The 10,428-nt window shown below is 51.9% G+C and overlaps 2 protein-coding genes across 2 annotated transcripts in view; one reads left to right on the top strand and one right to left on the bottom strand.

Moving 5' to 3' along the window:
• Window positions 1–2,052, top strand: part of ARHGEF2 (Rho/Rac guanine nucleotide exchange factor (GEF) 2) — a 41,026-nt gene extending 38,974 nt beyond the window's left edge. The window contains exon 22 of the mRNA XM_011928505.1: window positions 896–2,052. Within this exon, the coding sequence (XP_011783895.1) occupies window positions 896–969 (74 nt within the window). The 3' untranslated portion in view covers window positions 970–2,052. The remainder of the gene's footprint in view (window positions 1–895) is intronic.
• Window positions 2,053–6,315: 4,263 nt separating this feature from the next.
• Window positions 6,316–7,537, bottom strand: RXFP4 (relaxin/insulin-like family peptide receptor 4). Its single transcript, XM_011928367.1, has one exon. It carries the CDS (start codon window positions 7,520–7,522, stop codon window positions 6,401–6,403), a length of 1,122 nt encoding a protein of 373 aa, XP_011783757.1. The 5' UTR covers window positions 7,523–7,537; the 3' UTR covers window positions 6,316–6,400.
• Between the last annotated feature and the right edge of the window lie 2,891 nt (window positions 7,538–10,428).

Genomic DNA, 10,428 nt, shown 5'->3' with positions numbered 1-10,428 from the left:
CGGCTAGTTTTTTGTATTTTTTAGTAGAGACGGGGTTTCACCGTGTTAGCCAGGATGGTCTTGATCTCCTGACCTCGTGATCCATCCGTCTCGGCCTCCCAAAGTGCTGGGATTACAGGCTTGAGCCACCGCGCCCGGCCTGAAATTTTTTATTTTAGAGACAGGGTGTTGTGCTGTTGCTGACGCTGGACTCAAACTCCTGGGCTTAAGTGATCCTCCCAAGTAGCTGGGGCTACAGGTGCATGCCACTGTGCCTGGGAAGATATAGTTTTTTTTTTTTGAGACAGAGTTTTGTTCTGTCACCCAGGCTGGAGTGTAGTAGCACAATCTCAGCTCACTGCTACCTCCACCTCCCAGGTTCAAGCAATTCTTGTTCCTCAGCCTCGCGAGTAGCTGGGATTACAGGCACCTGCCACCACATACAGTTAATTTTTGGCACTTTTACTAGAGATGGGGTTTCACCATGTTGGCCAGGCTGGTCTCCAACTCCTGGCCTTAAGTGATTCTCCCACCTTGGCCTCCCAAAGTGTTGGGATTACAATCATGAGCCACCAGGCCAGTTTTTAAAGTAAAAAAAGTTTCAAAGACCTTCAAGTTTTTATAGTTGGTTCATGAAATAAAAAATTACCAAAAGCTCTAACCTTAAAGTATTTTGTACTTTCCTAATCAGATTGTATCTTTGGATACTGTAAAAGTGTATCTTGTTCCTAGATGTGGATACCTCACTTACCGCGTTGCCAGAGGTTTTCCTCTCACCCAAGAATTTACAGAACCCTGTCATCCCTTCACAGCCCCAGAGCCCCCTGAGCCTGCAGATGGGGAGGCATTAGTATAGGGGTACAGTTCCTCATGGCAGTCTCTGCTCACTCACTGGCTTTGTCCTGTCCCCCTTCAGACTTTACCAGAATGCAGGACATCCCGGAGGAGACGGAGAGCCGCGACGGGGAGGCTGTAGCCTCTGAGAGCTAAGGGGGCCCCTCACCCCTGCCCCGTGCCCCACTGAAGAACATTACTGAGGGGGGCTAACCTTGGGGACTCCAATTTGCCAATGATGAGGGAACATTTGAAAGAACTGCAGATTGTCCTTGCCAGCTCTTGGGATCCTTAGATACCTGGGGCCATTTAAGAAGCTGGGGGAATTAGGCCACAACACCCCCTGGGGCATCCAAAAGCTACACCACAGATGCCAGTGGTTCACGCCTTCTTCCCTCCACTTTAGGAAAATTTATTTATTTATTATTAGTTATGGGGGGAGAGGGGAGATTTAAAGGACCAGGGACATGGGAACCAAGCCATAGGGATCAGAGGGCCTTGTCCTTGAACACTACTGGGGTATATTCAGGCTCATCCACGCAACTGCTGGGTTCTTGCCCTAACAACCCTCCCCTGCAACATCCGTCTTGGAGGAGAGGCTGCAGCCACAGAACCCTACTGCCCTTTAAATAAAGGAGGGCTATGGGCAGGGCCATGTCTCTTTCTCCTCTCCCCTCAACCTCTTACTGCTGTTCTCCCTTTCTCTGTCCTTCATGGAAGCCCTGGGAGATAACCTGGCTTCCTGGAGTTGATGGACTAGAGGTTGGGGTGGCCATAATGGTTTGTTGGGGGTGAGGGAAAAAACCCACAGGGACCAGAATGTTTTGTTGTTGTTTTGTTTTCTTTTTTGTACCAAAGTCAACTGCACGTGTTTTATATTTTTAAGAGATCGTAGGCAATTAGAAATCGAAGCCTCCTATCTCCACATCTCTGAAGTAGTTGAGGGGTAGGGGAGACAATGACTTCTGCCTTCATCTGCAGTAACGGGGGGACCTATACTGACCTATTCCCCAGCCATTTGGAAACAAATTCTAGGGTGGGTTGGGAAATCTCCAGGAGCCCTGACCTCATCTTCCACCTCAGCAACCATGACCTGAAACCTCAGCGTGAATTTGGGGGATTTTTCAATGGAACCCCTGCCCCCAAATGTCGACCAGCCCCAGTTTTTTGTTTGTTTGTTTCTGCCAATTTTGTTGTTTTAAAAAAAATATCAGGGAAAATTAAAAACCTGGAACTCCATAAGGTACTGTCTCCCATAATGTCTGCCAATTCTGAGGAGGATGATAGGAGAGAACCAGGCAGTGACCTAAGTTCCTCTGAAAGGGGCCTTTTCCTCTCACCACAAGGACAGCCTCTGCCTCACTGAAGAGAGGGGGCACTGACAACAGTAACCGCTGCAAATCTTTTTTTGTTTTTTTTTTAATTCACAAACACAAGGATAAAAACAAAGGGGGCATACAGGTTCCAATGCTGGGAACTCCAGTATCAGGAAGCGTGTGTTCATTGTATTTGTATGCCATGCTCAGCAGTCACCTCCACCTATTGTCCCCATCCCCAGTGTTATTCATTGTCAGATCCAGCCCCTACAGGGCCCTTGTTCATCTCCATGATGTCGGGCCCTGGGGTTACCCGTCACAGGAGCTGCTCATTTACTGTCCCTCTTTGAGAGGCAGTGAGAGATGAGCTGGTTTCAGTTCTTGGTTTTAGTTGGCTTTACTTCCTGTTTTCTGGTTGGTACTTACTTTAGGGCTGTGGGGGGAGGGGAGGAGGTGAGAATCTAGGGTTGTATAAATGCTGGTATGAATTCACATCCCCGCTGGAGCCTGTGGGGTCAGATTAGCAGAAGGGGGCTCAGGCCCTCAGCTAGAAAGAGGAATTGAAGTCACGTAGGGAGCAGGCTCGGTGAGCAGCCAGCACCCTCCCCTTCTGTAACTCTCATCCACCAACATCAAGCCTTTACAAGGTGCTTTCTCAGCCATTAAGGGGATCCTGAGAATGGGGAATTGTTCTCATTTTACGGGCAGGGAAACCTAGGTGCACAAAGCTTGCTAGGCCAGGAGGGGGCTGGCCTTCTTAGTTCCAGTCCACCACTTTTCTCCTTTGGCTACTCTGCCTAAACATACCAGGGCTGGCTGGGTGCAGTGGCTCACGTCTGTAATCCCAGCACTTTGGGAGGCTGAGTTGGGTGGATCACTTGAGGTCAGGAGTTTGAGACCAGCCTAGCCAACATGGTGAAACCCCATCTCTACTAAAAATACAAAAAGCAGCCAGGCGTGATGGTGGGCACCTGTAGTCCCAGCTACCTGGGAGGCTGAGGTGGGAGAATTGCTTGAACCCGGGAGGCGGAGGTTGCAATGAGCCGAGATTGTGCCACTGCACTCCAGCACTCCAGCCTGGGCGACAGAGCAAGACCCTGCCTGGAAAAAAAACAACAACAACAAATAAACACCAGGGCTTCAGATTTCATACACAGGGACATAGGGCTCAGCAGCTGTCTGCCAGGTCAGCTGGAAGCAGCTCAGACCCAAAGCTGTGAGGGTGGCACCTTTAGGTAGGAAAGGAAGGTAGGTGGGGGTGGGGTGAGGATATTAGATAGCATGCAGAGACCAGCAAGAAAGGGGAATGCAGGCTCTCCTAGAATCCCCGACAGGTCCAGTGAGAGATGCTGGTCAGGACGGGACAGAACGCAGAAACCTGGAGACAGCCCAGAGTGGGTGTGAAGTCCCCCACTGCTTTCTTCCAAGCAATGCTGTCCCTTCTGCCACCCTGTACCAAACGTGCGCATGCACGCACACACACACACACATCTTCAGCCCCAGAACATGGGGCACAAGCATTTGTCTGATGTGGTTACTCCTGAGAGCTAGGCCCCTTCCTCACATCTTTGACCATTGTGTCCCGTGTCCCCTCCCTAACCCATTTTTGGGAACCCACAGCCTTAACCTCTGTCCCTCCTGCTGAAGTTTCAAAGCCATCTGGCTTTGTGTTCCAGGGACCCAGGGACCAGGTTCTTACCAAAACATTGCCTTCCTTCCATTCCAACAGAAGCTCCAGGCTGCCTGCTCTGCCCAGCCCTCCCTTCTCCATCCTCCAGCTGCACCCTCCTCCTTCCACTCCCCCACAAGAGTAGGTCTTTGTGCATGCGTTCATCTCTAACTTGGACCTGTGTATACTTTGTCAATATTTACCTCTGGGGCCCATAAAGCAGAGCTGCCCCCAGAGGAGCCAATATCCGGAGCCCAGCAAAGCCGTCAGAGGGAGCTGCTGGGGTGGGAAGATGGGTGCTTAGGTGGGGAGGGATTTTCCATTGCCTGCATGGGCTAGGAATAGACCTGGAGTTTTGGAACTAGTTTAAACATCATCAAAAAGAGGAAATTAAACAAGAGGCTAATTAAGTTCCTTTCACATTGCTTAATCTGTTGTGAATTTGGTGCCTCTTTGGAGCCTCCTCTGCCCAGCAATTAAAGGAAGTGGGACAGGGGGCACCTGGAGGCACTGTGGCCTTTCCCTTCACAGGGGGCTCTGCACTTAATAAGGTGGCACTGCTCCCAGCTGCTGCCCCAGGGCCTGAGCAGCCCGTGTCCTCATAGGTTACAAGTCATGCCAGAGAGCCTGGGGGTGGGGCAGTGGAAGTGGGAGCTCTACCTCATCTTCCCTCTGCCTCCCTCCTTTCTAGGGTCTGCCTCCCAGAAAATCCTTCTGATGGCTAATCTTTATCATTGATGCATCTCAAATACAGGAACCAAAGAGGAGCCCCTGTCCTGAAGAACACACCTTCAAGAGGGGCTTAGGGGCCAACCTCTGAGTTCTTTATGTGAGACTTTCATTATACCCCACCTCAGAGCATATACAACCATTCTAGATGAGACGTGGTTCCCCATCCCCATCTCCCAGCTGTGCGCTTATTTCCTCCTTGCTCTCTGTCTCCATTTTACACAGGGTGTAAGAATAATAGCTCGACCGGGTGTGGTAGCTCAAGCCTGTAATCCCAGCACTTTGGGAGGCCAAGGCGGGTGGATCACGAGAGGTCAGGAGTTCCAGACCAGCTTGGCCAATATGGTGAAATCCTGTCTGTTAAAAATACAAAAATTACCTGGGGTGGTAGTGGGAGCCTGTAGTCCCAGCTACTCGGGAGGCTGAGGCAGGAGAATCGCTTGAACCCGGGAAGCGGAGGTTGCCGTGAGCCAATATTGTGCCACTGCACTCCAGCCTGGGCGACAGAGCGAGACTCTGTCTCAAAAAAATAAAATAAATAAATAAAAAAAATCGGCCGGACGTGGTAGTGGGAGCCTGTAGTCCTAGCTACTCGGAGGCTGAGGCAGGAGAATGGCGTAAACCCGGGAGGCGGAGCTTGCAGTGAGCTGAGATTTGGCCACTACACTCCAGCCTGGACCACAGAGCGAGACTCCATCTCAAACAAACAAACAAACAAATCGGCCGGGCGTGGTAGTGGGAGCCTGTAGTCCCAGCTACTCGGGAGGCTGAGGCAGGAGAATCGCTTGAACCCGGGAAGCGGAGGTTGCCGTGAGCTGAGATCATGCCACTGCACTCCAGCCTGGGCGACAGAGCGAGACTCTGTCTCAAAAAAATAAAATAAATAAATAAATAATAGCTAACAGTGTATTTCACTGTTAAATCTTCAGTAGCCCATTTTACAGTTGAGAACAGTGAGGTACAAAAAGGTAAAGTAATGTGCTGGAGGTAAAAGTGTGAATCCAGGTGCTCTGACACTCAAATTGATACTCTGGGCTTTGCATTTGGGGCAGGCAGGAAGAGTAGCACCACTTTCTGAGGTCTCCGCTTTTCTGGCTCTACCTGCAGCCTGTTCTCCCAGCCCCCTCCCCTTTTTAATCTCTCACCTCCCTTCACCCCGCGCCCCCCATGTCTTTGATTTGTCATTATCTTCACTTCTTTCAAATCCTGATACAAGGGGAGACACACAGGCACTCTGTCAGCACCAGGGTTTTACACCCAGGGCCTGGCAGGTGCTGGGAATTCCAGCGGTACCCCACACCTGGCATCCCTTCAGGGGAACTACAGTTTTTGCAGCTGAGGCCTCTGTGGGCAGCAAGTTTCTGTGGTCACCACTGAGATGGTAAAGTGGGGACAAGGGAAGCAGACATTTTTGGCCTTGATACTGGAGAAAGACAAGGGATACCCTGTTTTGAGGTGGGGAGTGGGTACAGAGGGACAGGGGCAGTGACCTCTGATTCATTAGCCTAGAACCCTTAGGGAAGTTTTTCTAGATATTTTTGCAGAAGGCAGAAATGGGGCAACGAATCCTTTTGTTCCATACTGCACTGGAGGTGGAACTGGGATAAAAGGTCAAGACAATTTGTGGATAATCCAGAGGTTTATTCTCAGATCCTCTTCTTTCCCATCTCCAAATAAAGACTTAAGCTTTGTCACACCCAGCTCTAATCTGGGCCCCCGCCTCCCCCAGTCACCACACCCAGAGTTGGGGATCAAAGATCAGACTTTTCCCTGTGGGCGCTGCAGCCTGGCAGAGAGGGCAGCTTCTCCCCAGGACTCGACGATCCTACACTTGGTGGATCTCAGAAAGAGGAGCGTGTTCAGCTTGCGCCCTTTACCCGGGTGTCCCTCTGTCCAGGTTGGTGAGCAGGGTAGAAGGGCGGCTCTCCGGGGGGTTGCTCGCGACCCACCGCCTGCCTACCTGCTTTAGGGCCACCTGTTGCACCCAGCCTCCGCCCTGGGGCCACAGCCTCGACCGCAGATCCCTGAAGGTGTCTGCCAGAGCCTGCCGGGGCTCCCGCCTCAGGAGACAGTACAGCACAGGGTTGAGGCAGCTATTGCTGTGTGCCAAGCAAGTAGTGACAGGGAAGACATATGTCTGGATAGTATAGAAAGTACTGTTCCAGGGCACTAGGTCAAACTTCACCAGGACACCCCAGAGAGTGACCACATGGTTGGGAAACCAGCAGAGGAAGAAGGAAGCCACCAGGATGCGGACAGAGCGGGCCACGACCCTGCTGTCCTGCTGCCGCCGTTGCCGCTGCTGCAGGAAGGCCAGCAGCAGCAGGTAGCTGGTGGTGATGACGCCCAAGGGCACCATGAAAGCCAGCACCACCCTCTGCAGCTGGTAGGCCCCCAACCAGTACCTGCTGGGGAAACGCAGCAGGCAAAGGCGCACACCACACACCTCACCCTCCACCCCGAAGACAGCTGTGGGCACCGTCACCAGGGCAGCCGCCACCCACACTGCCAGAGTGGCTATTCGGGCCCAGAAGAGTGAGAGGTGGGTGCCTGGCCCCGCAGCCATGGCCACCACCCAGTAGCGAGCAACACTCAGCGCTGTGATGAGGAAGATGCTGGCATAGACGTTGAGGACAGTGGCCGTCAGAACCATCTTGCAGAGGGCACCTCCGAAGGGCCAGTGAAAGTCCAGTGCCGACTCAGCTGCCCAAAAGGGGAGAGTGAGTGCCAGTCCCAGGTCTGCCAGAGCCAGGTTGAAGACGAAGGTGTCTGAAGGTGGGCCAGGGGCTCTCCGGGCACAGTTACTCAGTACCCACAGCACCGCCAAATTTCCCAGCAAGCCAACGGCCCCCACAAGCCCATAGGCCAGGGCAACCATGAGCCTCAGGGCTAGGAATTTGACAGGCATCGGAGCATCGTCAGCACTCAGCACACTGCCTCCGGAGGCATTGGCCCAGAACATGGGTGGAGAGGCAGAAGTATTGAGTGTGGGCATCGCAGGGCATCAGAGATTGGTGGCGCTGAGAAGAGAGGTCTGCAAGTATCTGCCAGACTGGCAGAGGCCACTGAAGGCTCTAGGCAGAAGGCTCTAGAACTAGGTCCTCTGGGGCCTCTGGTGAGCCCTGGCCCACGCCCACACCTCAGAGGGAGGGGTGTGGAAAGGACAACCCACCACCTCCCTGTTGGTCAAGATTGGTGGTGGGTGGGGCAGGGCGAGGCAGAGCCTGGGTATATGCGCATGCGCCTGCCTGTAAGAGGGACTCTAAATGGCAGAGAGGGAGGGGAGAAGGGAGAGTTACCTCACTATGGAGGGCAGCCCCAAGCCTCCACCCCAGGGAGAGAGCTGGAGGTTCCCTGTCCCAGAGATAACAGGAACCAAACTAGAGCTGCCTCTGTTCCTAACAGCGTGCAGAGGCCTCCCTCCTCTGCAGAAAGTGTTCCCTTGAGGCCCAAAGGAAGGGGCCTGGGAGGTGGCATAGAGGCAGGGAATCAGCGTGGGTGTCCAAGAGAGGAAAGAGCAGAGGCTACGGAGTCCCAGACCTGCTACTCACTAGCCATGTGACTGGGAGAGTTACTTTACTCCCAAAACCTGTTTTCTTGCTTAAAATTTTCAGGTAAGTCTGCTTCACAGGAGTGGCATGATGAAATGAGAGAATACGTGTGAAATAGCAATTTGTATGAATATTATTTCAAAGGAGAAGTTTGAGGTGTTTGTGGCAGAAGCGTACTGAGAGGCTATTACCGTGCCCAGGGAACAGTGCCAACTAAAACAAGTTGGAATTCATCTCAGCAGCAGTAACCTTGAGGCTAAGAGCAGGGAGGGAAAAGAGAGAGGAAGTCACAGCTTCCTGTTTCCTCCCCACTGGGAACACTGGGCCTGTGAGGGCCTGCATGGACCTGGGCATGCCCTCAGTTCTGTTCCTGCTCCTGATAATTAAATATTCCTGCTAACCTCTATCGCCGCCCTTTCTTCCTTTCCTGCTCTAGTCTGGACAGAGCTCAGCGGTCCCCCTACTTTCTCCTGCAAACCGCATGTCAGAGCTAAGGATCCTGAGGTACACCCTCACCACACCTCATCCTGTCTCCCCATGATCTCAATCATAACTGGAAAAAAAAATGCTTCACTGGGCCCTCCCCTTTCATTGCCTACATCTCTACCTACTGCAGAAGGAGCTGTGATGGGGACAAAGAGAAGGCAGGAGGCGGGTAGGTAAAAGAGTAAGGCTTTCTCAAGGATTCCAATATATTCAGCCCCTTCTTGTCCTCGGCCAGCTAATTAAGATAACGTTCGATGTTCAGTTCCCTTGGAGTGCGGAGGGAAGAGAGGGGCCCTTTGCAACAATAAATCAGCAGTAGGCTTTGTGAACACATAGGAGAAACCCAGAGGTGAGAGTGATCCAGGCTGGGTGCCAACATATTGGGGCTTTCGAACCAGGGATGAATATAAAGGGGGTGGCAGAAGGGGAGTGCCCAGCCTGAGGTCAGGTGAGCCCCACAGGCTACCTCCTGGCCTCGTGGCTGCTCCTGTGTGACTGTGTTGTCACTGTCTCTCGGGGCCATCTCTACTCCTCTGCCCACCCAGAATCACCTTGCTAATCTGGCAGTTAAGATAACTGCTTGGCCAGGCAAGGTGGCTCACGCCTGTAATCCCAGCACTTTGGGAGGCTGAGGTGAGCGAATCACCTGAGGTTGGGAGTTCAAGACCAGCCTGACCAACATGGAGAAAGCCCGTCTCTACTAAAAATACAAAATTGGCCAGGCGTGGTGGCGGGTGCCTATAATCACAGCTACTCAGGAGGCTGAGGCAGGAGAATCACTTGAACTGGGAGGTGGAGATTTTGGTGAGCTGAGATCATGCCACTTCACTCCAGCCTGGGCAACAGAGTGAGACTCCATCTCCCCCCCAAAAATAAATAAATAAACAACAACAACAACAACAAAAACTGCTTAATGCTTTAGACTTACTTTCTTTATTGACTTAGAGAAAAGAAAGTAGACCAGAATTCCAGGGTTGTGCTATTCATTTCAAACATCTGGTCCTCCAATCATTTCTTTACCTTTTTATCGTTTCTAGTCCTAAGCCTTTCCCTTGGTCTGAGACTAGCAACACCCCCTTGTGGTTATGTAGAGAGGTGATGCCACCAGCTGGCCGTGTCTAAGAGCTTCATTTGTCTAGCGTTTCGTTCATTCATTCACTAATCACAGCATTCCCTGAACCCTTACTGTGTGCCAGGCACTGTGCTTGATGCCGGGAGACAAAAACAAAAAATACAGTCACACTCTTCATAGAAAATAATAAACTTTTTAGATGGAAGGGATCTTTCAGACCATCTCATTCAACTTCTTATTTTATGTAGAATGAGAGTGATTTGCCCAAGACCACCAGGGAGGTGACGGTAGAGTCAGGGTTTGAGACAAAAGTCTCTTGACTCCTAGAATAGGAGTCTTTGCCACTACATCATGAACCCTGAGGGACACAGTGCCAGGACGTGGATGGAGGGACAGTAACAACACCTTTCGAGATGATTCTTCACTCACAGCTGCTGAGAGATGAGGAGGAACTAGATTCAGCAAAAATGCTTGTGCTGTCCCCCACCTTCATATTACCCTGTAGAGCCAGACTTTGCCAGTGCCATTTTCTTGTCTGTTTGTTTTTACTAACTCATAGGCAGTGCGCTCAGTCAGCCACCAGTGCCATCTTCCATCTCAGAGTCCAGGGACCGGTAGTGGTACATTATGGTGTCTGCCTTCCATAAAAAGGACCTCTAGGGGCCAAACCATCCCCTCAGTCACCTGAATAGCCACACCTCCCTCAGCCGGCATCTCTCTCCAGCCCCACATCCCTGTCCCTGCCCTTCACAGCCCAGGCTACGGCGTCTCCGAAAAGGAATTGGAGAGGTG

The sequence above is a fragment of the Colobus angolensis genome, unplaced genomic scaffold (genome assembly GCF_000951035.1).
Source record: "Colobus angolensis palliatus isolate OR3802 unplaced genomic scaffold, Cang.pa_1.0 Scaffold77, whole genome shotgun sequence".
Taxonomy (NCBI): domain Eukaryota; kingdom Metazoa; phylum Chordata; class Mammalia; order Primates; family Cercopithecidae; genus Colobus; species Colobus angolensis.
The sequence above is the reverse complement of the archived record's forward strand: the minus strand, read 5'-3'. Positions and strand labels throughout refer to the sequence as shown.

Bases quoted from the DNA above. Each gene is read 5' to 3' on its own strand.
- RXFP4 (XM_011928367.1), bottom strand. From the start codon at position 7,522: ATGCCCACACTCAATACTTCTGCCTCTCCACCCATGTTCTGGGCCAAT.